We start from the raw sequence: 24,426 nt of genomic DNA, 5'->3' as shown, positions 1-24,426 counted from the left end.
CATGGAAAGTGGGTTCCCTAGAAACAAGTCATCTTATACCGATCATTAATGCAACTCTACGATCTCATCGACACAACCGACAGAAACGCTGTGACATGTCTTCACATCTTATTCGCCGATTTGTACCCCTGGGGGAAACGCGTATTCTCAAATTTCCCCGTCTTCAGGACTCTACACAAAACCACAAATCTGTCGACTCAACAGTAAACATCATCTCAACAACCCGACCAACACTCGATTTCATTAATCTCATCAAGCCACAAAACGGGTCCCAGTTTCCTCTTTTGGGCTAAGTCGACCGTTTCCCGTCATATCAACCCCAGTTGTTACCTTGGTAATCCCTGCAACGCACTACTAAACCTGAAATTAGACGGATCGCGAAGCCTGTCTCAGCCTTACTCAAATGGCCTGGATCTTGGAAGTTATGAGGCATTGCGTGGTGCCGGCATCCGAAAAACTTGCTCAAAGAAATATGTTTATAACGCGGTGCTTTCGCACTCTTGGCTCTTTTGTTTGAAGCTTGCACGTACTACTCTTTTGTTTCAACTTTGATATTGAGAATCTTGACGATCTCGCTCACTCATTTATTTCACTCTTTCATATACTTTATACAGCTCTTGGCTAGTCCCAAGCCGACCTACCGTCAATCGACTTTGTATATCCGAAACTCCCCGTTACGCCGATCACCATGAAGTTCTTTCTCCCTATTCTCCTTGCTCCCGCTGTTATGGGCCGAGCTTGCAAGGTTCCGCACCCCAGTGTCGATGCTGCTGCTCCTGTCTACTCAGTTCCAGAGAATACAGCCGTCGAGTCCAAGCCTGTTCACACTACACTTGCGACTCACGTAGCTGCTGTCAGCAAGCCTACTGAGGCCTCTATCAAGCCTCAGGCCGTGTCTAAGGCCAAGAAGACCGCTTCCAAGGCCAAGACCACGACCAAGGCTAAGATCACGACCAAGGCCAAGTCCGCGACCAAGGCTAAGGCTCTCGGTGATGGTACGTCCGTTTCTGGTTCATCCACTTTCTACGGTGGTAACCTCTCTGGCGGAAACTGCATGTTCACCACTTATACCCTTCCTGCCGGTATCATGGGAACCGCCTTCTCTGGTCAGAAGTGGGACAGCGCTGCCAACTGCGGTGCCTGTATCGAAGTCACCGGCCCTTCTGGAACTGTCAAGGCCATGGTAAGCATCTCAAATATAGTATCAACCACACCAACTAACTTTATCTAGATCGTTGATAAGTGCCCCGAGTGTGACCCCGGCCATCTTGACCTCTTCCCCGATGCCTTCAAGGCCGTCGGCGGCACAAACGGCATTGTCAAGACCTCTTACAAGTTCGTTGAGTGCGGCATCACCACTCCTCTCGTTCTTCACAACAAGTCTGGTACCTCCGCCAACTGGTTCTCCATCCAGGTCGTCAACGCCAACGAGCCTGTCAAGAGCGTCGAGGTTTCCACCGACGGCGGCAAGACCTGGAGTAAGACTGAGCGCAAGGAGTACAACTTCTTCGAGAACCCTTCCGGTTTTGGCAAGGAGTCTGTCGATGTCAAGATTACTAGCAGCACTGGAAAGACTGTTGTTGTTAACAAGGTTGGCGTGACTCCTGATGCCCAATACAAGGCCAAGTCCAACTTCTAAGGAACCAGCCTTGGGAAATTTGTCAGATTTGGGAGGAATGAGTTTATGTGTTGAAGGACCTGGCGCTTTGGTATGAGTCAAGTAGCTGGCTGTTTGACGAGTACTAGGGCTTTGCGCTTCTTCTCAGAAGACCAAACCGCTTGATGATGATACGTGTATATAGCCTTATCTTCGTGTACATACTTGAAGGAGCAGCACTCCAGTGTCAATATTTATGGAAACAAATAGCCGAAAATACGCGGCTTCTAAAAACACGCGGTAGCTCGAGGATGACATGGAACTTAGCTCGGAGGTCGGGAGGCCAATCCTTACTCGAAAAGAACCTGTGCAAGACCTATGCTGGGAGAGACCTCGGCCACTTGCTAGAAACCAGGCCCTGAAGCATATATATACTGTCAGGGTCTTAACTAGAATCGTAAAAATGACAAACTTGTAGAGCAATCTGCAAAGTCTAGACAATCCTTGTTTCCTGCTGTATATATGGTAGGCAGTATTCACAGCAGTCTTGGCTGATCCATTGATATCCATCGCACATCTTGGGGAAGATCGACAAATATCACGTGGTTAACGTTGATATGAGAGGAGATCTTTTGAGCCTCAGCCGCCTTGACATGACCTTCATGCTCTTAGACTGAGGCTGGTAAAGCAGGAATTCCAAGTACACAAAATTGCCAGTCCCTGTTTAAAGAAGGAGCTCAACCTTGGACATTCCCGAAGGCTGTTCGATGGTCGCAATACAAGGCACCTCTGGGCAAGTTGAAGTAAGAAGTCACTGATCAACGTCTGACTTACTTGACCTGTAGATGTCAATCCGGCAGAGTCCGATCATGGATTTGATCACGGACCCTATACCAAGACTTTATACTATCCACCATCCACAGTACAGTACTACATACTACTGGGGCTATGGGCTTTACCAAGCCTCATGTTCAATTCAACCGCTGCTAGAGTACCCGTCTGTCACCGACCAAGCTCTCTTCTGCTTACCGATCTGAGTAAAGTTGGTGTAAAGAGAAAAAGTATTTGGGCTATGAGATAATCCAAGACTTACCCCAATAACGCTAAGAAGAAAACAAGGATACGTCACATTTGAACCAATATCAATTGGGCCGAGATTATTCAAATTCTCGGTGTAAATCGTATTTAGGCAAAATACAATTGCAATTGTCATTTAAAAGTTCACGCGGTAATTCGCCAAGTCGGGAGTTTGGCCCAAGAAGGGATGAATGAGGTAATGATCTGAGGGTTATGGAACCAAGCCTCCTGATAACCCTGGAACTGGGTCAGAGATGGATTGTCTTTTGGTTGTCAAGTCCCAGAGTTGGGAGTATTTCTCCAAGAAGAAGCCAAGATAAGACAACGTCTTGGTATACGACTCATGAATAGCACAACGAACTAAATGACATGACACGATTCTTCCGTCAGTTATAGGAGAAGAGTATCTATCTAATTGACTCTATTAGACTTCTATTGCCTCTATATGATAGTCATAGTTGACCCATAACATTTATTGCCTGACTCTTTTAATTCCACATTTACCCCGAATAATTTGGGGAACTTGGGGGAAGAAATCGGGGGATGGAGAAGCTCTTCGGTCCTTTCCCCACAGCAACAAAACAGGCGCTGCTGATGACATGCAATGCAATGCCCAATATCTTGGCCAATATTATTCTCTCCTGTTCTTTGGATCAAAGTACTTTTGATCGTAAACAAAAGGCCTCAAAAATTACGAGAATTTGTCTGTCAGGAACATTTACATGTCCATCCATATGCAGATCAAGACAAGTGTTGTGGGGTCTCTCCTTCCAAAGCACAAAGCACAGAAACAAAATGACGATCGTTACTCTTCTCTCCTACAACAACAGAATCCAATGTTAGTTCCTTGGGAGTTCACGCATGCGCTCCAATCATTTCTCATCAAAAACAACTACCAAGTCTTCTAGAGAAATTCGAGAAATCGTACCCCTCGAGTAGATTCAGGTCGGCACTGGCGCTCCTCACCGGCAAACGAGGTACTCTAGGGTGACATTGCAGGGCACCCATGCTCAAGAATGATATCATCACCGGGAATACCCTCTCCTTCTCGCGGAGCCGCCCAGACATCCGCCTAGGCAACGGCCAACTTGCATGTAGTTGCTTGTGATTCAGCGACGTCGAACAATTGCATTTGTGATGGCTTTGGACTGTATGCTAGTATATGGCAACGGCTGGAGGAAAGGTACGCTTTGTCGACTTGTATACCAAGATGCTGATAGAATACTAATACTCACGCGTTCATGATGAAATCAGTCCTGAGGTTATCTTAAAGAAATCAAGAATTGCCCGAAACATCAAACCGTCTCAAACCTAAACCACGCCACATCCCGCCAAACCCAACCGCCCAAGCCAAGAAGAAACCCCCTAACTCGTCTAATCGCTACTCTAACGTTAGCTTCTATCACAAGCGACGATCCTCCCCATGGGCAACCTCCACAGAGTGCATGACGTTGGACCTCGGACCCATCGAAATCGCAAAACATCACTCGTGCGCTTCTAACATGTTCTCCACGCCATCCTTGCTTGGCTCCATGGTGTTGAACAAGTTGACTTGGGATATGAATCTTTATATAAAGACGAAGAGTTGCGACTCTTGGGAGTTTCGAGTTTTGGTTTGACAGACAGACAGACTTCTTTGTTTGTGTTTCCTTGTGCAAGTTCGTCACCATGTATCGAATTTGGAACATCTACGGTATGTTCTCTTGTCCTGACTTACAGATTATGACTGTTCACTAACACATCTCAGCGCTTGCCGCCTTTGGCACCATTGGCGGTATGCTTTTTGGTTTCGATATCTCCTCCATGAGTGCCTGGATCGGTTCCGACCAGTATCTCGACTACTTCAACCGTCCCAACTCAACAGCCCAGGGCGGTATCACAGCTTCCATGTCGGCAGGATCCTTCGTTGGTGCTCTCGCCGCAGGAGGAATTGCTGATCGTCTTGGTCGTCGCCAGTCGCTCATGATTGCTTGTCTCTTCTGGATTGTCGGTGCTGTTCTTCAGTGCTCTGCTCAAAACGTTGCGCATCTTATTGTTGGTCGTGTCGTCAGCGGTGTCGCTGTCGGTATTACTAGCTCTCAGGTTCTGGTCTACCTTGCTGAACTGGCACCTTCTCAAATTCGAGGACGTATCGTTGGTATTCAGCAGTGGGCTATTGAATGGGGTATGTCGCACACATCCATATACCAGTATCGTTGGTTAACAGAATCCAGGTATCCTCATTATGTACCTCATCTCCTACGGCTGCTCCATCTCAATCGATGGTCCCGCTGCTTTCCGAATCGCTTGGGGTGTTCAAGCCATCCCCGGCTTTATTCTCCTTGCCTCTCTTTTCTTCTTCCCAGAGTCACCGCGATGGCTCGCTCAGCATGACCGCTGGGAGGAGGCTCACTACAACCTTGCTCACCTTCACGCCGGTGGTGATCTCGACAGCCCTGTTGTTCTCGCTGAGATGGAAGAGGTCCGTGAAGCTGTTCGCATCGCCAATGAGTCCAAGGACATTGGCTATCTAGGCCTCTTCGCGCCTGGTATCTGGAAGCGTACCGTTGTTGGTGTCAGCGTCCAGGTCTGGCAACAATTGCTGTAAGTCTATATCTCTAATTCTTGGTTCCTATTTGGTACTAACTATGGACCCAGGGGAGGAAATGTCATGCTTTACTACCTCGTTTATATCTTCAACATGGCTGGCATGACTGGAAACACCGCTCTTACGTCTTCCATTATCCAATATGTCATCTTCCTCGTCACTACCGGTCTCGTATTGCCTTTCATCGACCGACTCGGTCGCCGACCTCTTCTCATTGGCGGAGCATTGTTTTGTGCTGTTTTGCACTTCACCAGTGGAGCAGTCATGGCTGTTCATGGTTATCCTGTTGACGGTATTGAGGGTAAGTTATTCTTCGTCTTATATGTTAATGTGCAAAAGCTGACTGTTACAAGGCAACGATATCCTAACCTGGGCTATCCAAGGTGCTCCCGCCAAAGCCGTCATCGCTCTAGCTTACATCTTTGTCGGAGTCTACGGTCTTACCTGGGCACCCGTCGCCTGGATCTACGCCAGTGAAGTCTTCCCTCTCAAATACCGAGCCAAGGGTGTCGGTCTCGCCGCTTCTGGCAACTGGATGTAAGTAATCTCACCACCACAAGCATTTTTCACAGGCACTAACAACTATCTTCCAGTTTCAATCTCGCTCTAGCCTTCTTCGTACCTCCCGCCTTCACCAACATCCAATGGCAGACATACATGATCTTCGGCACCTTCTGTATCGTTATGACCGTCCACGCATTTTTCACCTATCCTGAGACCGCTCGTAAGACGCTCGAGGAAGTCGAAGCCATGTTTGATCGAAACGTTCCCGCTTGGCGAAGCTCGGAGGCCACTGGTGGCTTTGACGAGAAGATTGAGGCTGCCCAGCGCAAGAAGGGGGATGTTGGAGGGGAGACGACACACGCTGAGACTGCGTAGATGTTGTGTTATAGCCTGATGTATTTTACTGTATGAGTCAAGAGTTTGTATATACCCGTTTATTTACTCCATAAACATGTGTGCAGCACAACTATTGGGATCATGATACAGATGCTCAAGTGATACTCCATTTGGTGTCTCACTGCATTTATACCACACACGAGACACGTTCAACCCGCGACCACTATTTTCGAGTTGACTTGTCCACTAAATTCCACAAAAGTCCCAAGTCCTCCAACTCTGGATCTGTATCTTCCCTCAGAAGCGTGCGTCGATATTTTCAAGACCCGGCCACAGCGTTCTTTCCTTATCCAGATCTCTTTCACTCCGGCAACCCGAGGCACAGAGTTTCTTCCTGTCGAGCCTTAACTCAAGGCATGGATTATACATTCTCATCTTAGCCCTGTCGAGTTTCTCTACCAGGCTTGTTTCGGCATGTCTTTTCTTCTAGCCACCCACAAGTCCTGCACGACCGCGATGTTGTCAGCAAGCATCGGCAATGAGGCTAGGAAGTAGAAGTGCTATAAAGCTTGCACCGAGACAATGATGGCGTCTGCTTGAGACGGCGGGTTACAAGAACTTCAAGATCGTCAAAGATCATCAACCGATGATACACCCGCCGAGGAATGATTGGATCACGTCTACACAAGCCTACCATCGCATGACACCTAAGACTTCACTTGCGACGTTCAGGGGAGCCAAACTTACTGATGAGATCGCAACTCAAGAGTTGTATAGGTGATGAGTGTAGGTTCTGAACCTCATGCTCCTGTTGGGCAAGTCAATTGGGAGGACCTCTTGATGCGGATTGCTATCAATCACGCCACCCATTCTACAAGTCGGTGAGCGATATAGTTGTCTGTTATCATGGATTTTACGATCGATCAGAATGGCTGCCTATATGAGATCGCCAGAATCTATAAGCCGATAACGTTAAATGCCGATGTTATGAGACCACCCTTGCATGGAATCTTCGGCCGAAAGATCCGGCTCCGGAGCAATATCCTCACGTCGAACCTTTGCCGCATTTCAGGCTCCATAAGCGAGCAAGTTTCGGTCAACGGTCGGCCGCTGATTAATGGGTCCCGAGGCTCACGGCAACTATCATGAAACAATACCCAAAAGTACTACCGTATTCGAAGACAATCGAAGGATCAAGATACATCGCATGGATTGAACGCCTCCTCCGACCTTGGCGTGTTAGACTTTCAACGCCCCGGTTTGCATTGCGTGTCCGTCGGGCAAACCATACGAATGCAGAACAAGATATGAGACGCGCATCGTAAAGAGGGTTCATGACGAACCAAAAAGTTCCGTGTCTGCATCAACAAAATCCTACGCTGAGTTGAATCAAGGCCCCAATTACCCCTCTGGTACGCCAGGACCGAGCCTCGGCACTCTAAGGTTTGGTCCAGGGCAGGTAAGGTACTGTATGACCCGGACACGTTTCCTCAGTTTAGAGCTGAAAGGCACTGAAGCCTCATTACTTGCCTTGTCCTTACCCCATCAAAAAGGACGCCCGGGCCCTAAACATGTCGATCCCCGAAGACACCGGTGCCGAATGATACCTTGGAGGGGCCGGGGATATATCCGTATGGGAATAGCGTCCGCTCCGGTGGCGGAATAGTGTCAGAGCTAGTTTTGCATTCATAACGCTTCACAGGCCTTGGTAGGCTTTCCACCGGCCCTATAGACGGAGATAGCAACCCCAGATAGACAAGACACGCCGATTTAGTAATTATCGGGGGTTTGATGTTTGAAGGGAGGGTCTAAGTATCCGTACCTTAGTCTAGAGAAAGAACTGACTACAAAAAGGCTGGGGCCCATCACCGTTTGTCTTTTGTCGCACTAAATCTCTGCCTATTCAGAAACCGAATTCCTCGTGATACACTCCTTCCGAATATCGTGATCAACAACACTCGATTCAATTCAAGCAGGTACAAAACCCCCAAGTCGGTCCCAGCGATCTACTGTCCCACAACAACCTCAGATCGAGAGACACAGCATAAAATCTGTTGCTCAACACGCCACAACACAAACTCAACCTTAAAAGAACAACAAACTAATTCCAAAATCAGTTCATCTACCGTTTCACAATGACTCGCGACAACCTTGAGATCGTGCTCGCTGAGCGTCCTACCACCGATATCATTCCAGGCCGCACCTTTACTCAGAAGCACGGCAAGGCACCCACACCAGATGATCTCAAGGATGGCCAGATCCTCGTTGAGACCCTTTACCTCTCTCTAGATCCTGCCATGCGAGGATGGCTCCGAGGTAAAGACCTTGTTTACTTAGTCTAGACCTCAGTCACTGACACAATGTCTTAGATATGCGATCTTACCTCCCTCCCGTCCAGATCGGCGAGACCATGCGCGGATCTTGCGCATGCCGTGTCCTTGCTTCTAAGAGCAAGCTCGCAAAGGAGGGCGACATTGTCGCTGCCACTCCTGGCTGGACCGAGTTCGCCATCGTCTCCGAGGGTCGATTCGAGCCTACCTCTTACTACCCCGGTGTCCAAGACCCCAAGGATATGCTCTCTGCCCTTGGCATGACCAGTCTCACTGCCTGGGTCGGTATGTCCAAGATCGCTGATCCTCAGCCCGGTGAGCTTGTCGTTGTCTCTGGTGCTGCTGGTGCGACAGGTAGCGTTGCCGGCCAGATCGCCAAGCTTAAGGGTGCCAGAGTTGTTGGTATTGCTGGTGGTGAGGACAAGTGCAAGTGGCTTACTGAGGAGCTCGGCTTTGATGTCGCCCTTAACTACAAGGCCGATGACTTCAAGGAGAAGTTCGCTGAGGCCACCAAGGACTACATTGATGTCTACTACGACAACGGTAAGCTTTCTCTTTTTTATCTCCTTTACAAAAGTACCTAACTAACATGTCTCAGTCGGCGGTGACATCCTCGACATGTGTCTCATGCGAGCAAAGGAGCACGCCCGCTTCATCGAGTGCGGTCTCGTCAGCCAGTACAACGCCGCCAAGCCCCAAGGACCCCGAGCATTTTCTCAGATCGTCACCATGCGCATCAAGATGCAGGGCTTCATCGTCCTCGACCACGTCAAGGACTTTGCTACCGCTCGTGGTGAGCTGGCCAAGTGGATGGCTGAGGGCAAGCTCAAGAAGACCGAGACTGTTATTCGTGGCGGCCTCAAGGTTGCTGAGCAGGCTCTTGTCGACTTGTACAAGGGTATCAACACAGGCAAGCTGATTGTTGAGATCAAGAACCACAACGAGACACCTTCCAAGTTGTAAGGTGTTATCAGGAGGGAGAAAATGGAGGAGCGGCTTATATAGATGGGCTTTGTTGCTGTTTATGATAGATACCTTACGTATATAATGACTATACCATGATATTTCGAGAGTGTTTCACTTGTTGCTGCGCTTGGGCATTCACGTACAACCAATGCCACACCCCCTATTACGATTCATCTGTCTATCGTTGCATAACTTTTAGATCCGGAATATATACCCGCTGGGCTTGGGTTAGTACATGTAGCGGAAGTAAGGGTTCTCCTTATCCGTCAAATCCTGGAAAGCCAACTTGGCTCGCTCGCTCTCATCTCCCAGTCCCAATGCATCCCTCCTCTTATTCTCATTACGAAGTACAAAGTACAGAGTAGTCGACGCAAGAATGCAAATGATGTAGCTAAATATCGTTAGCGCTTGTAGAAAGATTGGTGCATGCATGAAACTCACCAGATAATCAAGCCCAGCCAAAGGGCAGGATAATGGTCCTTCTTGGTCTGACTCCAAACAAGTTGAGGACCAACAATATTTCCAACACAGTACGCTACAAAGATCGTGGCCGCCATGAAGCTCTTCTTCGTATGTCCAGCGACATTGGACATTCCAATCGTGATGATAAGACTCACCGTGCCGCCAAAGAAGCCAGTGATGGAATATCCCATCACAGGCGCAGCGGCACGATACGACCACTCGCTCTTCCAGATGATTGCGCAGCCTGCAATGACTGGTAGACATGTAAAGATGAGCATGAAGATTCGGATATTGTTGAACTTGGATCCCAGCCAGCCGGTAAGGAGAATAACGATGAAGCACAGTCCACCGAGAGGGAACTGGAATAGGATCGAGTGAAGAGTACTCCAGCCGAAGGTTGACACGATAAGAGGTCCGAAACCGCTGACGGCGCCGTTGACAGTATAAGCTGATGCCATCATGAGAGCGATGAGCCAGATCTTGACATCAAGGATGGCCTCTTTCAGCTGCGATCCCTTGAATTTCGTGCATCGTACACCCGTTTGTCCATGTCGCAAACGCTCCACGGCCGCAAATCTCTCTTCAGAAGTGAGGAACCACGCTGAGACAGGCGAGTTGGGCATAATGAAGCAAAACAGACCAAACAAAAACGTCAAAGAGCCCGCGAGGAGGTAGATGTACTGCCATCTCTTCAATCCACCGCCAGTAATCTGCGCAAAGCCATAATTCAGCGCTCCTCCAATGATGGTGAAAATGCCCGTCGAAGAGAACCACCAGCTCTGTCGCAAAGATTGCTCCGTCTGGGTATAGTATCCTGAGACAATGCACATAAACCCAGTAGGGATGATACTCTCAACAAAGCCGAGAAAGAATCGCTGCACGTAAAGCCCTTGGTAGGACGTCACCGCGGCGGTCAGCATGCATATAGCAGCCCAGACAACGACCACGCCACCCAGTACGCGACCGATGTCGAAGCGTTGTAGGGCGAAAGTCATAGGATACAAACCCGCCAGCATACCGAAGTAGAAGAGTGAGGTTGCCCAGCTGAGACGGCGCGTATCGACCGTTGGGGGCGTAGTTGAGGTGTCGACGACAGTGAGATCGAGATCAGTTGTCATGCCGAAAAGAACGGCTGAACCGAGAATGGCTTTGTCGTAGTATACAAGACCATCTATTCACAAGTCAGTAAAGGTTCAAGAGACATGAAGGTGGGACGTACAGCCGACGATCATGGCGGGAATGAGAAATATGTCAATCTTCCTCACAGCGCGCGCGGCAACAATGGGATCAATCGCATGCTGTTCCTCGCCCACTATGGCGATAGCTTCATCTCTGTTTCCCATAGGCGCCCGCGCAGATTCATCTGCTTGATTCTCAGCTGTTCCCATGGTTGCGATATCGGACTGTGACGAGTATCAAAATATGGTGTTGCAACAAACAATGATCAAAAATGCCACCGGAAAAGAATTGTCAATAGACGCATCGGCTGTTGGCTCTCTTAGCGACATATACCCTAGCCAAGCAAAATATTATCATATGATGGCATCATCCTTCATGAGCGAATTTCCTGAGCAGCTCAACTTATCGTTGCATCCCTTCGGTAGCCGTTTTAAGCCTCAGGTGCATGTAAGCACCCTTGTAGTTCGTGAGCTAAAGTGAACTACCGTAAATACAGAGTTTTCCTGCGTCGCTAGTTTAATTGTTCTGGACCTTTGGCTACGGATGCGAACCGGGATTAATTTGGCATGGTTCGTGGGGGTTCTCATGGATTGGTTGGTTGATGGATGGTGAGATTTCTTTTATACCTTGGTATAAATCATTGCTGAGCCAAGACCACCCTTTAGAGATAGGGCTTAGTCTCGGTAGAATTGACAGGTGATCGCTATCTCATCGATGGGACAGGCCTCGTCAAAAGATGTGACTGTCAATAATGCTCGAATTCATCAAACTGGCTGAGCCAGATGTCTCATGCATATCTATAACCCAACCTGTAATGCCTATCGCCCTAACGCCTGGCTATGTCAACAATCCTCTCTTGGGATTGTGATATGGTATCAAATCAAAAGATTCTCTTGATACTGGGTCCAACCCACTGCACTTCTGTGCAATTCCTGTTGTTCCTCCACTGCTCAATTCTGTCCGTCAACCATCCTGACTTAAAGTCCACCCATCGATCTTTGCGATCAGGTGGTGGTGGGATGACATTGCCCTTCTCGTCTTTGATCTCGGGCTCAACAATCTTCTCTGGCTGTCTCGGGTCGCCAACACGGAATGATCGTGAGAGAACGCATTTTTGCTCGTCTCGCCCTCTCCAGTTGTATTGTAGACAGTCGCTGCTCTCTTTGCAGTACTTTCCGCATGCTTCGAATGAATCAACCCTTGCTTCAGGCGGCGCAACCCAGTAATCCCATTTTCCGTTGTCCCAATTCTCGGCCACTTCGCGGTCGCCTGGGTGGTGAAATTTCCAGACATCAGAGTAAAGCAATGGGCGCTATGAAAGTTAGCATGTGAAACAAGTCTATCAAGTACTGACTTACACCCAACTGTCTTTGAGCAAACTCCCACCGCCAAACTTTAGTCATATCCTCTGGCCGTGTCTTGTGTAGCGTCATGACAGGCTGACACCAGTACTTGTCGCTGAACGGGATACTATGCAAAGGATGCGGGTTGAACAGCGGCCAATATCCCCGCAACGGTACACTGACGTTCCACAAAGCCCAGCCTGTTACGCTATCACCGCAGCAATCGTCCCGTAGCATGGGAAGCCACTTTTCCGCAACCGGAGGTTCGATATACTGCCCGTACGGTGTGGTCTTACGAACCAGAAGTGCCCTCATCGCACCGCGGCTGAGCACAAAGCCCGGGCCGCCGTTTGCGAACCATGTCTTGATGTCTTGTTTAACGTCGTGTCTACCGGGTGACGGAGAACCCATGTATAACGGCGCATCGGGATCGAAGGTTTGGAGGAAGCGGAAGGCGTTGTCCCAGAAGACGTAACTATAGGGCTGTTTGTTAGTGGCTTATAGGCGGGGGTTTGAGGGTACTGGTAACTCACGTATCAGTCTCGAAGAAAAAGTAGAACTCTTTGTTGGGTCTCATTCTCCAGGCTCGCTCAATCATAGGAAGGAACTTGAACTTGTCCATTCTCCAGCCTTGGATGCGCGCAGTCGCCTCCTTATCCACATCCAGAGTTCCGTTGGCTCGCATCTCCTTCTGCCATATGTAGTTGACGAAATCGGGGTTATCATGGTAGTAGATGGAAGGTGAATCGGCGAGAACATCGATCGCTTGGTGGCCGTGGACAGTCTCGTCCAGATCCGAGTAAACCAGCAACTCATCTTTATCAAAGCAAGCACTAACGCTATCAAACTGTGCGTCGAGTTTGTCTTTCGTATCGGCATGGCCCATCTTCAGAACAGGCTGGATCGTCTGGAGCAGATGCTTGGGAAAGGTAGCGCAGAGGTCTTCGGTCGTCTTGCCGGTAGGGTCGACAGATACTGGGTAGAAGTAGCTCGTGGTGGAAAAAGAATAATATTCAGATACTCCATAGCTGCCGTGGATAACACTCCAAAAGACGAGGATGAGGAAGACGACGGTGCATAGGCCGGCGATGGCCATGCGACTGAAGCGTTTGTTGAGCATTAGTCGCCGGCTGGATGAAGACCAGACTGAAGGCATCGCAGCTGGGTATCAAACATGGCACTCGGGGCCTTGTGCTGCTAAGAAAATGCCTTTGACTTCTGTAGGAGCGACATTCATGATGGAGAACGGGAACAAGGATAAGGTATTTCTTGGGGGTGACGCATCCGTCTTAGGGGTAGAGATCCACTAAAAGCGAACCCCTGTCGCAGGAGCAGGAGCAGGAACAGAAGCCGACTCATGATGTTCAGGTTGTTCTGGGCTAGAACGAGTCTCGGAATTTTCTTTAGGGGCATTCCACCCCAATTCAAACATCAAAAGCAAAGTGAACGAGACAGTCGGAAAGATGTTACGTTTTAAGCTTAATTGTACCGTTTTCGGAGGCGTAGAACAAACCGTCACCGTTGAACTCAAAGTTACAAGACAGTCAGCGAACAATAGGATAACCTCGATAAACTAACCATGAAGCCAGAAAAGAGAAGACTTGGATAGCTTAAACTACTCAGGTGTCTCCCTTGTTACTATAATATTAGTAGCTTTCTTATGTCGAATTTGTCATGCCTGTATTCTATTTTGGTCTCCGTGTCATTTACTTAATGCACAACGAACTATTTCTTTTTTCTGGTAATTATTCTCCTTCTTCAAAAAGAGAACTACATAACTTTAGCTTTTGTTATGGCGGCAAAGTTGGTAAAGGTAGGAAGATCATAGCAGGTTCCTGTAACAAAAGGAAAATGAAATTATCTTTGAGACACTTCCATCAGCCAACAAAATACCTAAAAACCTATTTTCAGCCCAGCTTATTGTCCTCGAAACCCGTTGGGCCTCCCGAAAGAGCCTCCGAGTGTTGGCGGAGAGAGCGTCGTCAACGGAGTCGTGGAGGTAATACGCTAGAGATGTCCCTAAGGAGGACATTGGCATTGAACAAGCTCACAGTCCATACATATGAGAATATATCCCAAGGTGGAACGATACTTTCCGTATACAGACATATGTCCTCTCATTGACTGGCTAGAGGGTCGAGATATAGTTAAAGCGTGGAGTTGCAGAGTCGCATAAAGGCTGAAGAAACAGCACAAGCCCAGCCACATTTCGTATTTTGTCTTTTTCACCAATGTTCACATGCGAATTGGCGATAGTTTATTGCGTTTCAATTCAAGTTGACTTATTTTAATACTTTTCTTTTCTGTCGCCAAGGAACTTGCCGTCATTTGATTCATGGTCATGACGTCTTGTGATGGGAACCTCTTGCTTCGGTCTCAGTATTGGTCCTTGTGATGTTGGGCAGGTGGAATGAATGCCTTGGGATATAAACCGTCGCCTTCGGACGGACAGAATCCTTCGTTTGACCAAAAAAGCACATTCACCAAGAAATACTCGAAATGCCACACAGTACTGACCCTGACGCAGATCTTCCTTACATTGAGCCTCCATCTCATGAAGGGCTCAAGGCTATCAAGTTACCGCCTCCATACACGGGAACACCGGGGAAGATCTTTGTTTCCGATATTAAACTCTTCTTCCAAAACTTCTTCTATCTTCCTTACCTGTTTATTCCTCTTTATCCATGGCATTCAGGAGAACTCTGTGAGCTGTACCCATCTGCAGAGAACCTCACGGATATTGCCCTTCATGTTGTTCTTTCCGTAATGCAATTGGGTTTCTTGATCTCGCTCTTCACATTAGCCTTTCTTCCGACTTTTACCTATGTTGGCTATGTCGCTTTCTACTTGGCGCTAAATGAGCTTATCTGTTGGCATTTCAACAGAGGCATTCCCCGCAGTGGTCTGAAATCGACGGAGGATGACCTTTCTCAAAGTTGGCCTCGATACGACGACGAAGCTTGGATCTTTCTCAACGGTATCTGCGTAGGGTGAGCTATCCGAAAAGACTGTTCTTTCAACGAAGATAACTAACAGCAAGTGTTCAGCAAAAACTGGTTCCAGAAGAACATCGATCGCCTTTCAAGGACCTTTCATCGCCCAGTGATTGGTGTTCACAACAGAACGTAAGAACACCCACCGTCAAAATAATCACTTCTAACGTCTCTAGTGCCGGTGTTGTTTTTGATCTCATCCAGTGTTTGATCCAACGGGCCCTCCTCTACGCAACCCAGGATGTCAGAGAATGCTATGTCCTCGTCAAAAACGCCCTCCTGGACGATCAGAAGAAGAAAGTCGTCTTTATCCTACACTCCCAAGGCGGTATTGAAGGCGGTATGATCATAGACTGGCTCCTCGACGAGATGCCCCTCGACAAGCTCCAGAAACTCGAAGTGTATACTTTCGGCAATCTCGCGAATCACTTCAGCAATCCATGCCGCGGCAACGATCCGAGTTCACCTGTGATCCCGCATATCGAGCACTACGTCAACGAGAAGGATTTTGCGTGTCGCTTTGGAGTTCTCAATTTTACACGGCACTACACTCAAAACGAGAACCGGTTCGCGGGAAAGGTCTTTATTAATCGAAGTGGCGGACATCAGCTCAACCAGCATTATCTCGATGATATGTTCCCTCTGGATAATGACCTTCGACAGGCACGGGATGCAAGAGAGGGAGACTTTATGAACAGAAAGGTCCGAGTCAGGAAGGATAATACTATCAAGGAGACTAGAAGAGCAGAGCTTCCCCAAGGATTTACGGTTACTTGGGATTCTGGTGCAAGGAATGAAGAGGTCAGGCCGGACGAAGTTCCCCGGATGGGAGATCTGAGTCGGTTGTGGAAGTATCGGAATGGGCAACTGCCTGACTCCTATAAAAGTGCTTTAGTAGATGGCACTGAAGATTGAAAGAGTAGCATTGGCGTGTCTAACCACTCCAGCCTCGAGACAGTATATGTCACTGTGTATACAGATATGAGCCAAGTAACCAATAATGAGATTCCCTTCTTGGTGTCCTCGAAAGATGTATTACTCGATATCTTGAGAACCGCGTCCTTGGACATTCCTCGCCCTCACACCTTCATCCCCTGATGCTGTCCGAAACACTGAACTTGACGATACATTCTCCATCATCATCACATCATCCACTTCACGCTCTTCCGCGTTACCTCCACAATCAACACTCTTACTCCCGCTCCCGAATCTCTCCCTAACCCAGGGCAGGAGATTATAGTATCCGCCACAAGCAAAAACACCACACCAGAGCACAAACTCCGTCGCATAGATAACAATCCCCAAGATGTCAAGCTCAGGCTGAAAAAACACCGAAACGAGTGAAAAGACATCGCCAGCTGCGTCGATGGCGACGAAGAGAAAGGAGATTCCACGGACAGTTCGATGCTGCCAAATATCCCAGTAGTGTGTCAGCACTCCGGCTGCGAGTAACGCTGCGGATAAAGAAGCCATCAAGATCAAGGGCCTTTCCAAGTCTTTCGATCTGGCGATGCGGAGGGCTATGATAAGAGAGGCTTGAATGCCGCCCATGACGACTGCGATGGGAACGACCACGAGAAGAGAGCGATAGACACTCCATTTCTATCAGCTGTTAGCTACCTATACCGATCGAAAACACAAAGAACAGACTCTTTCGTAGTAGTAACATTGGATCCACGTAACAAGACTCAGGAGTGTCAAGATCTGAGGTTGAATTCGCAAAGCAATGTTGAAGTCTTTCACAATATTGTACACTCCCAGCGGAACGCCCGCCCATGCCCAGAGCATCATCATCGATGGCTGCAAGCCTGTGGCATTATGACGGCGATAGTTGACAATGATTTGCGGAATCAACTATGAGATATTAGTTGCGCTTCGCTTATACGCGATGTTGGATCAAGTTACGAACCTGGATTGACCAGCACACCTAAGAATGTTAACAACTGCATTTATTAGCCAAGAATGAGACTTACGGCCCCTAATGTGCCAAGGATGTTGGCTGCGACTGGAACGTCCATTGCTCCATTGATGGCTTGTATGAACTCGGACACAATGGTTGAGAAAGTTGAATGACATGCCAACTTTAAGAGCTCTGATGGTGAAGCGAGAGAAATTGACGCGCGCCAAGAACTGTTAAGCTACACTAACAAATTTGGTGGAGATACCTAACAACAGCCACATCCGGATCTTCAATATGGATGTTATTAGGCCATCGCTGCCAAATGTCAAGACGGAATGACCATAGTAATTGACGTTAATCATTAATGACCTTGCAATTGAGGCCGTCATTTATTTCTACATGACCGAATCCATGGTCAAATAACCCCATTTCGCCCTTTTCCCGTCCCAAACCAAAGCTTTTTAGAAAGTAGTCTGCAGCTTAGGATAATCCTTAGCCTGAACATGCAAATCCGCATAGATAGCAGCCGACTGGTCGTCAGCAAGGTGCTTCATTCGCTTCACGTCATCCTCTTCGAGATGCTCAAGAATCTTTTCCGGCTCCTCCTTTCCGTCCTTCTCGTCTTTCTTCTGAGGCTCAACGGCCTTCTCAATACCTTCGGATTCTCCAATGAACAGGATCTGGGCATTGGGATAGTCGAAGTGGGCGGGCTTGGAGGGTAGCCAGCGCAGAGAACGGAATTCATCAATGATTCTGATCAGTTAGCATTAGGCACTAAGAGGGAAGCGGAATGTCCTTACTCTTTGGGGAAGCCAGGTCCCTCGGGTAATTGGGCGTTCTGGGGTCCTGGGAACTGGGGGTTCTTGGTACTGATAATGAAGCTTCCCTTCTCCTTAATACCCAATTCCTTTTGAACCTCATCAAGCTTCTCAGGCAAAGTTGTCAAGTAAGCCAAATGACTCTCCCGACCCGTCGAAGTAATGGCGTATACACCCTCACCAACAGGTTTGGCAGGTGGTGTGCGACGAGTCCCAGCAGACTTGGTATCGTACTCGTCCGCAGATAAAAACTCCTTCTTAATCTCCTCGTAGGAGGCGTGAGACTTTTCGACAAATACCATGTACTTCTCTTTTCCACTCTCGGGAAGGGTCTTCTTGGGAAGAGCAAGGAGTCGGGTGTTGCCAGCATCAGCAATAGGACCATCGCCGAGACGAGCGTCCTTTGCGATAGGGCGCAGCATGATGAAGGATCGGGCGATATCGTCGACACTCTCGGGGTCTTCGAGATTCACGCGACCACGGATGAAAAAGTAGATAATGCCCTTTTCGAGGATGTTGGAGGGAACATCAGGCTCTTCGGCAGGTTGCACGGCATCTTCGCCATTGGACACCTTTTTCTCAGACTTGACATTGTCCTCATCCTTCTTCTCAGTGTCGTCCTTCTTGTCCTTGGATTTGTCCTTCTTCCCATCCTTTGACTCGTCCTTATCTGACCTGATCACCACATCATCGAGTGTAGTCTGACCATCAGTCTTGGTGCGCTTGGCATCGGGTGCATCCTGTTCGATCTGATGCTTCTCGCCGGTCTGCTCTTCACCATTGGTCTTCTCAACATCTTCGTGCTTTGAGTCAGTCATTTTGGGCAGTCAATGGTAATGTAACGAAGACAATTGATAATTTGAGAGTATAGAGAATTTAGGAAGGAAGTCGCAGAGGAACGGGAAGGTGCGTAGAACACGGTGGACGCGTCGTGTTTGATTGTTGCACAGGTGATGTCATAGACATCGACCTCGAGCAGCTCATCGTCCGCATCGATCTTTCCATCTTTCGTGCCGTTTTCGCGTTGTCTGGTCAAACCTCAAATCGATGCCATCATATGTTTCGGTTAGACCACTAGCGTTTGGCCTGACGTCAGTGTCGTTGAGATGAGTTTACAAGACATCACAACCAGAAATGTTAGCCACCGATGGTGTAAGGGAATAATTTAGACACCTTATTCCAGCTTACACGAGCATCTAGACCACTTTACTTTGGCGCTTAAGTCTCGCAGAATAATCCATCTGTCACCCCATAGTCCAGCCATTGGTGAGGGCGATGGAGGAGAAGGAGAACCGCTCTTTGCTGAAAGACCTGGTTCGATAAATCGATAGAACTGACAGAAATATATATGTACGATATACTTGGCACAAGTATACTTGTCGTGGGTCTTCAAGTCCAAGCCCAAGAGCCTTGCTGGGGATATGTACCACGAGGGTTGAGTCCATGTATATTGGTTTCAAAGCGCATCACCTCCACCACTTAGTTGTTTTGCGATTTCGTGCTGGAATTGCTTGAATTCAAGACAAATTGTCATATCGCCACGACAGATACTTCTATTCTTGCTTCAATAACTAGAGGTAGTCACGCGAAGTCGTATAACAGGGCATCAAGATAGATAGGTACTCATTGAGGTTGATTTTCGTTACATTACTACTGGAGAGTCTTTCCTCAAATATTTCATTACTTCGTATCGAAAAACAACAAAGAGCTGAGATCTATAAAACACAAAAAGGATTGAATTCACTACGCTTTCTCTTGCAACACCTTTGGTTCACAACTGGACACTGATCCAACAGTTTCGATAGTATATCCTTGGCCAACAGTTGAGCTCATTGCTTAAAGGTCTCCGATAGATTGGAGACCCAGAGATAGAACATTAGCCATTGGAATCATCGGCGGGGGACTTCATCGGCATGAATGCGCTTTGCTCTATGAGGAGCTTTCATACTCATGCCGGGGCCATAAAGCATCCCTTATCGTTGACAAGGCGAGTCGTGGAAGACTTTCAACTGGAGGAATATCCTACTTTGATACAGTGATGGAGTGAAGCACTCGACCGACTGGCAAGCTCGGTTAGGTCGAGTGTTGTGAGAGGGGGTTTGTACTTGTCTGCAAGCGCCCAACTGGCCTTTTGAATGACCCTGTCTGTAGAGAGATCCTCCCAGGTTGAAGCGAGTATCGGTAGTCCTTCCATTGAATGTATGGCTGTGATACAATTATACCTACGGCATAACCAATACACGAGCCCCAATAGCTCCTTTGTAAGTGACGGTGTCACTCCCTCCCTCCCTCGAAAGGAGGGGAGAAATATTGGTAGATATGTTGGACTTCCTCAACAAACCACTTCAAAACTTCAGGGCTGTTTTGAGACACGAGCGAACTACTTGCGCGCAAGCTTACGTCCCTGTTTATCCGAGAGTTAACTGAGTCCACTGTATTGGGCCAGGGCTGCACGGGCTTCGTGGATAGGGAGGCTATGCCCAGTCGATCGAAGTCGGGAAATACGGCACTCTCGATACCATTGGTAGGCTCCGTCGAATAGGATGTGTGTCAAGCTTATCGTGACGGTGTCGCGCTACATAACCATGTAAATACGGAATGCTCAATAACCGTTGGGGACAACATTCCTAGCTAGGAGAAGCATGTTAGCCGTGCCTGTACACTTGAAATAAGCACACCCAGATCTGTGGTTCCGGTTGTACTTTTGCGATCTCGCAAAACTACAGACCGTTTGATCCAGCGTGTCTAGAAAGTTGGGGAATACGCTGAGAGGCGTTTATGCGCCTTTGCTCTCGGGGCAGACTTGTGCTTCATCAGCAGACCAATCTTATGTACCGTCGGTTGTTTTAGTCTTACATTCACTATCGGCGGAGACGAACGCAGTTGCGGGCAAGGATAGCTTCTGCATCCCGAAGTTGCAGGAGGTTCTAGCTGTGTAATTAATAGAATCGACAAGCGGGTGTAGCGAAGATGATTTCGAGGAGTGTGTGCAAGATTGAGATCGTTGCAAGAAACTTTGACTTGCGGCCCCCCTTTGATCACTGATTCCCAGCGGCACTGTTTTAACAAACTCGCGAAGTATTGTTCCATTAAAAAGCCAGGCAACGGCATTTCTTAGAATGTTCTCACTTACGTTAATTTCCGAATATGGATTTGAACATATTCTCCCGCAGATGGCCACTAATCTCTTTGGGTTTGATCCAGGCACGCTTGTTAGAACAAAGTCCAGCAATACTTCATTGGTTCCGATCGCTCTCTTTTCACCTTTGCATCAACATCAATCTACCAAGGGCAAGTTTGAGGCAGTTCCCGTTACCTCTAGTTACTCCTTGCTACAGTTGGAGAATATGGCCAACCTCCGGTTCATCACCACCAACTTAGTTTGCGCAACCGTGGAAAAGGGAGCGGGAGGACTTGAAAGTTGTTGGAATTAAAATTCGATCAGATTGTAGAATTGGTATGTTGATTTAACCAGACTTTAGGCAGAAGACCTTGAGAAGGAGACATGGCTGAGAGTATAACTCTGATTGAGAAGCACGACTGGTTGAGTTTGGCTTACATGAAAGCTTCCTTCGCGAACCTAACCAGGAATGTATGATATAAATACTCTGTTCTTCCCCAGGAAAGACACTTTTTTTTGTTTCCTTTTTTTTCTCTCTTCAAATCTTTTCCTTCCTCTCACCTTCACCACACCCATCGCCTTTTCAGAACAGGAACCCCAAACAACTACCGCGCCCAAACAAACGTCAGCGTATCGGAAGTTGATCGCTGAAGACCTAAAAGACAAAATATCTCGAGGAATTTGCCAAATATTACATCAGCGTTTGGGCTAACCTATTTTGGCGCCCTAAGACTTAAGCAAGATGTCTTCAACTTCAAATGATAGACTGACGAAGCTCCCAGCCGAGATTCTCAGAGAAATCATCGTTCAACTAGAGACCAAGTCCAGTATCGACCTCTTCTTCGAAGCATATCCTTCTATACTCTCGCTCTACTCGAGCTACGAGCGAGGGATCTTGGAGGGTATCTTGGCCAATCTGCTTGCCAATGATGTGGAAGGAAATATCCGAAAGGATGTGTTAGCAATTGTCGAGTTCTCAAACCCCAAGGGAGAGTTTTGTCTGCAATTCCGGAAGAAAGGCAGGACCCCCCGGGTAAAGCCAGAGGAATTGCAGTGGCCGGACTGGCCACAGTCCCCCGAAACTGGTTATCTCCAACAAGTCCATCGCCTCCTAAGCCGAATCATTGCATTTATCGAGGACTACATCTCTAAGGCGACTAGCGAGTATCCTCCTCGCGCTTACCTCGGCCTGCCAGACCTGAAGACCGGGGAAACTAGCTTTATGGGCAGCTTGCTTGAGACCAGATTTCTTCCATTTACCAGCTTGCGACGCTCTGAGCGTTACCGTCTACTGCGCGCTTTTGTGAGGTACGAGCTGCTCTGCGAAATTCACAACACCCGCGATGACAGGTGGGATGTTCCTGATGAGTTTCAAAACTTCAATGCTTTGGGTACGCCCAATGCTCCGGACCCAAAAGCATTGCTATCCGTACATGAGTACTATATAGGGCTATATGGCGCAGTGTTTGCACATTGCAGTGGTGATGCATGGTTGCCCGACCTACCAAGCTCTTTGTCGGCTGATGCTTTTGGAAAAGCTACAAAGGGCCCTTCGCTGAAGTACCGCCCATTGTTATTTCCTGACAATCTATTCTTCGATGCAGAGGGTTATTACGATGATCTATACATTAATGGGAGCAGAGTAGCTGAGGAATTGGCCGGTTGCGGCCTGGATCTACTCGTACGCGTCCTTAGCTGTTTGGAACAGCCCGGGAGCCCACGATACATCAAACACTGGGTGCATGGCCTTACTGACGAGCAAAAATATGAATTTGCGCCGTGGATAGAGGAACAATACGATCCGCGTCATGACAAAGAGTATTCTGCCTACAGAGAGTTGATAATGTCCTCTCGCTTCTCTGATGAGCTACCGAAGAGCGAAGAAAGGATCAAAAGTATGAACGAGTATCTTTTGAGTAACGGCGGAACTGAACGTTGGTTTCCTCACTGGCACGAAGCACATAAGCTCCAGCTTCGGATATATCGGCAACGAGCATGGGGATTTTTCGATGACCAAAGATTCTATCCCAATAAAACTTGCCACTTCCCTACACTCGAAAGCCTTGTTGATCTACAAAGCGAGGAGAAGAATTCCAAGGCAACACAGGAGGAACCGGACGAACGAGGGAAACGAAGGTCAAAACACTGGCAAGATTACCTGGCAGGAATACGTCCTGATAAGCCCATGCTTATGGCTTATCCTTGTAGGCGGGGTTTGAGATTCTTCGATGACGCGGTAGCCCCTGGGGACCTACCTTGGATCGGGGGCGAGTACCAGCATCCTGACGGATGGAGATGAATCAGAATATGGGTACCAATACGAGAGAGAATCAGTCGTCGGCAGGCTAAGAAATGAAACGATTCATACACTTTATGAGAACTTAGGCCACCTCTTAGGCTATAAGCCTGAGGGAATGATTCTTCTACACAAACGGAACGATTCCTGTTGTTTGTAACTTAGTATAGATTTCGAAATTCAACCTGCCTCGTTAATGTCACAGTGTTCTGATCGTTCTCCATTGATAATGAAATACTTCGACAATGTTTGTGATCTCGATAAGCTGGCCTATAGCTCTCGAGTTGAGCTGAACGATGGCCTTTGGGATAGAGGCTGTATGCTAGTCGCACAGCCCCCTATTGTAATCATCGTCGTTGCGCTCCTTTCCTTGAATGCCGAGTTCGTTGTCGCATTGGGGGTAGATGATGATTCAGGTTGATCCAACTCCTGACAAACCGCTGTGCTTAACCCGAAACATCGTGTTCGCGTATATGACCGACTTGAACATCTCTTCTATTCTCCTGGGAATGTTTGAGCGAATTCTCAATAGACACTCTCCCATCCCAGGTAACTGGACAAGGCATCCGCTCGTGTTGAGGATCATCAATGGTGGTTGTACTGTCAGTCTCGGCTGTTATAAAGATGTTGAAAGCCCAGAGGCAACGTTCGAAGGTGTATACCAGTAATCGACTGCACTCTGGTCGGTGGTTCGGATTTCTCGTGTGGTAGATCAAGAGCGCGGCATTTTGAACATCATGTAACAAAATCAGTAACTGTTCTGCTCGATATAGTATATGCTCGGAGATTCAGAAACAAAGCCCATCTTGTGGACCGGCGCTTCAAATCGTAGACGTTTCAATCAAAGCCCGTGTATAGCTTGAAAGCCCTCGCCAGGACTAGAACTCTTGTTCTGGCCTTGGTGTCGCAGTCAAATC

The 24,426-nt window shown here is 48.0% G+C and overlaps 9 protein-coding genes across 9 annotated transcripts; 5 read left to right on the top strand and 4 right to left on the bottom strand.

The window, feature by feature from the left end:
* Positions 1–688: 688 nt before the first annotated feature.
* B0J16DRAFT_321874 (RlpA-like double-psi beta-barrel-protein domain-containing protein-containing protein) lies at positions 689–1,639 on the top strand (the record flags this gene model as incomplete). The annotated part of the gene is made up of 2 exons (XM_046125664.1): positions 689–1,183; positions 1,232–1,639. 2 exons carry the CDS (start codon positions 689–691, stop codon positions 1,637–1,639), a joined length of 903 nt encoding a protein of 300 aa, XP_045981561.1.
* Positions 1,640–3,908: 2,269 nt separating this feature from the next.
* B0J16DRAFT_162286 (general substrate transporter) lies at positions 3,909–6,226 on the top strand. The gene is made up of 6 exons (XM_046122223.1): positions 3,909–4,367; positions 4,422–4,838; positions 4,888–5,257; positions 5,312–5,562; positions 5,615–5,798; positions 5,855–6,226. The coding sequence occupies exons 1-6, from the start codon at positions 4,343–4,345 to the stop codon at positions 6,138–6,140; spliced, it is 1,533 nt and encodes a 510-aa protein (XP_045981560.1). The 5' UTR covers positions 3,909–4,342; the 3' UTR covers positions 6,141–6,226.
* A 1,517-nt stretch (positions 6,227–7,743) lies between these two features.
* B0J16DRAFT_162254 (uncharacterized protein) lies at positions 7,744–9,614 on the top strand. Its single transcript, XM_046122222.1, has 3 exons — positions 7,744–8,417; positions 8,471–8,974; positions 9,030–9,614. The coding sequence occupies exons 1-3, from the start codon at positions 8,237–8,239 to the stop codon at positions 9,392–9,394; spliced, it is 1,050 nt and encodes a 349-aa protein (XP_045981559.1). The 5' UTR covers positions 7,744–8,236; the 3' UTR covers positions 9,395–9,614.
* B0J16DRAFT_363720 (major facilitator superfamily domain-containing protein) lies at positions 9,445–11,473 on the bottom strand. Its single transcript, XM_046129887.1, has 3 exons — positions 11,079–11,473; positions 9,839–11,030; positions 9,445–9,788 (listed from the first exon to the last, which is right to left on the bottom strand). The coding sequence occupies exons 1-3, from the start codon at positions 11,245–11,247 to the stop codon at positions 9,626–9,628; spliced, it is 1,524 nt and encodes a 507-aa protein (XP_045981558.1). The 5' UTR covers positions 11,248–11,473; the 3' UTR covers positions 9,445–9,625.
* Positions 11,474–11,733: 260 nt separating this feature from the next.
* Positions 11,734–13,638, bottom strand: B0J16DRAFT_345421 (uncharacterized protein). Its single transcript, XM_046128263.1, has 3 exons — positions 12,915–13,638; positions 12,397–12,856; positions 11,734–12,350 (listed from the first exon to the last, which is right to left on the bottom strand). The coding sequence occupies exons 1-3, from the start codon at positions 13,535–13,537 to the stop codon at positions 11,919–11,921; spliced, it is 1,515 nt and encodes a 504-aa protein (XP_045981557.1). The 5' UTR covers positions 13,538–13,638; the 3' UTR covers positions 11,734–11,918.
* A 1,242-nt stretch (positions 13,639–14,880) lies between these two features.
* B0J16DRAFT_373650 (uncharacterized protein) lies at positions 14,881–16,289 on the top strand (the record flags this gene model as incomplete). Its single annotated transcript, XM_046130532.1, has 2 exons — positions 14,881–15,358; positions 15,418–16,289. The coding sequence occupies 2 exons, from the start codon at positions 14,881–14,883 to the stop codon at positions 16,287–16,289; spliced, it is 1,350 nt and encodes a 449-aa protein (XP_045981556.1).
* Positions 16,290–16,349: 60 nt separating this feature from the next.
* Positions 16,350–17,469, bottom strand: B0J16DRAFT_162207 (PQ loop repeat-domain-containing protein). Its single transcript, XM_046122221.1, has 4 exons — positions 17,348–17,469; positions 17,284–17,301; positions 17,025–17,228; positions 16,350–16,976 (listed from the first exon to the last, which is right to left on the bottom strand). The coding sequence occupies exons 1-4, from the start codon at positions 17,390–17,392 to the stop codon at positions 16,410–16,412; spliced, it is 834 nt and encodes a 277-aa protein (XP_045981555.1). The 5' UTR covers positions 17,393–17,469; the 3' UTR covers positions 16,350–16,409.
* Positions 17,470–17,624: 155 nt separating this feature from the next.
* On the bottom strand, positions 17,625–19,088 carry B0J16DRAFT_162205 (uncharacterized protein). The gene is made up of 2 exons (XM_046122220.1): positions 18,075–19,088; positions 17,625–18,027 (listed from the first exon to the last, which is right to left on the bottom strand). The coding sequence occupies exons 1-2, from the start codon at positions 18,908–18,910 to the stop codon at positions 17,736–17,738; spliced, it is 1,128 nt and encodes a 375-aa protein (XP_045981554.1). The 5' UTR covers positions 18,911–19,088; the 3' UTR covers positions 17,625–17,735.
* A 2,626-nt stretch (positions 19,089–21,714) lies between these two features.
* B0J16DRAFT_162188 (uncharacterized protein) lies at positions 21,715–23,710 on the top strand. The gene has a single exon (XM_046122219.1). The coding sequence runs from the start codon at positions 21,956–21,958 to the stop codon at positions 23,510–23,512; it is 1,557 nt and encodes a 518-aa protein (XP_045981553.1). The 5' UTR covers positions 21,715–21,955; the 3' UTR covers positions 23,513–23,710.
* The last annotated feature ends 716 nt before the right edge of the window (positions 23,711–24,426 follow it).

Source organism: Fusarium flagelliforme (genome assembly GCF_020744385.1).
Source record: "Fusarium flagelliforme strain FIESC 12 MPI-CAGE-AA-0113 chromosome Unknown B0J16scaffold_5, whole genome shotgun sequence".
In the NCBI taxonomy this organism is placed as follows: domain Eukaryota; kingdom Fungi; phylum Ascomycota; class Sordariomycetes; order Hypocreales; family Nectriaceae; genus Fusarium; species Fusarium flagelliforme.
This window is presented reverse-complemented; position numbering and strand designations above follow the sequence as displayed.

Excerpts from the sequence above, each read along its gene's own strand:
- B0J16DRAFT_162286 (XM_046122223.1), top strand. The coding sequence starts at position 4,343 with ATGTATCGAATTTGGAACATCTACG. Across the intron at positions 4,368-4,421 it reads TCGAATTTGGAACATCTACG|CGCTTGCCGCCTTTGGCACC; the intron begins GTATGTTCTCTT and ends AACACATCTCAG. Across the intron at positions 5,563-5,614 it reads TCCTGTTGACGGTATTGAGG|GCAACGATATCCTAACCTGG; the intron begins GTAAGTTATTCT and ends GACTGTTACAAG.
- B0J16DRAFT_162254 (XM_046122222.1), top strand. The coding sequence starts at position 8,237 with ATGACTCGCGACAACCTTGAGATCGTGCTCGCTGAGCGTCCTACCACC. Across the intron at positions 8,418-8,470 it reads CATGCGAGGATGGCTCCGAG|ATATGCGATCTTACCTCCCT; the intron begins GTAAAGACCTTG and ends ACAATGTCTTAG. Across the intron at positions 8,975-9,029 it reads TGATGTCTACTACGACAACG|TCGGCGGTGACATCCTCGAC; the intron begins GTAAGCTTTCTC and ends AACATGTCTCAG.
- B0J16DRAFT_363720 (XM_046129887.1), bottom strand. The coding sequence starts at position 11,247 with ATGGGAACAGCTGAGAATCAAGCAGATGAATCTGCGCGGGCGCCTATG. Across the intron at positions 11,031-11,078 it reads TCCCGCCATGATCGTCGGCT|ATGGTCTTGTATACTACGAC; the intron begins GTACGTCCCACC and ends ACTTGTGAATAG. Across the intron at positions 9,789-9,838 it reads TGGCTGGGCTTGATTATCTG|CTACATCATTTGCATTCTTG; the intron begins GTGAGTTTCATG and ends AACGATATTTAG.
- B0J16DRAFT_345421 (XM_046128263.1), bottom strand. The coding sequence starts at position 13,537 with ATGCCTTCAGTCTGGTCTTCATCCAGCCGGCGACTAATGCTCAACAAA. Across the intron at positions 12,857-12,914 it reads TTTTTCTTCGAGACTGATAC|TTACGTCTTCTGGGACAACG; the intron begins GTGAGTTACCAG and ends ACAGCCCTATAG. Across the intron at positions 12,351-12,396 it reads TTGCTCAAAGACAGTTGGGT|CGCCCATTGCTTTACTCTGA; the intron begins GTAAGTCAGTAC and ends TAACTTTCATAG.
- B0J16DRAFT_162207 (XM_046122221.1), bottom strand. The coding sequence starts at position 17,392 with ATGGACGTTCCAGTCGCAGCCAACATCCTTGGCACATTAGGGGCC. Across the intron at positions 16,977-17,024 it reads AATGTTACTACTACGAAAGA|AAATGGAGTGTCTATCGCTC; the intron begins GTCTGTTCTTTG and ends AACAGCTGATAG.
- B0J16DRAFT_162205 (XM_046122220.1), bottom strand. The coding sequence starts at position 18,910 with ATGACTGACTCAAAGCACGAAGATGTTGAGAAGACCAATGGTGAAGAG. Across the intron at positions 18,028-18,074 it reads GGACCTGGCTTCCCCAAAGA|AATCATTGATGAATTCCGTT; the intron begins GTAAGGACATTC and ends CTAACTGATCAG.
- B0J16DRAFT_162188 (XM_046122219.1), top strand. The coding sequence starts at position 21,956 with ATGTCTTCAACTTCAAATGATAGACTGACGAAGCTCCCAGCCGAGATT.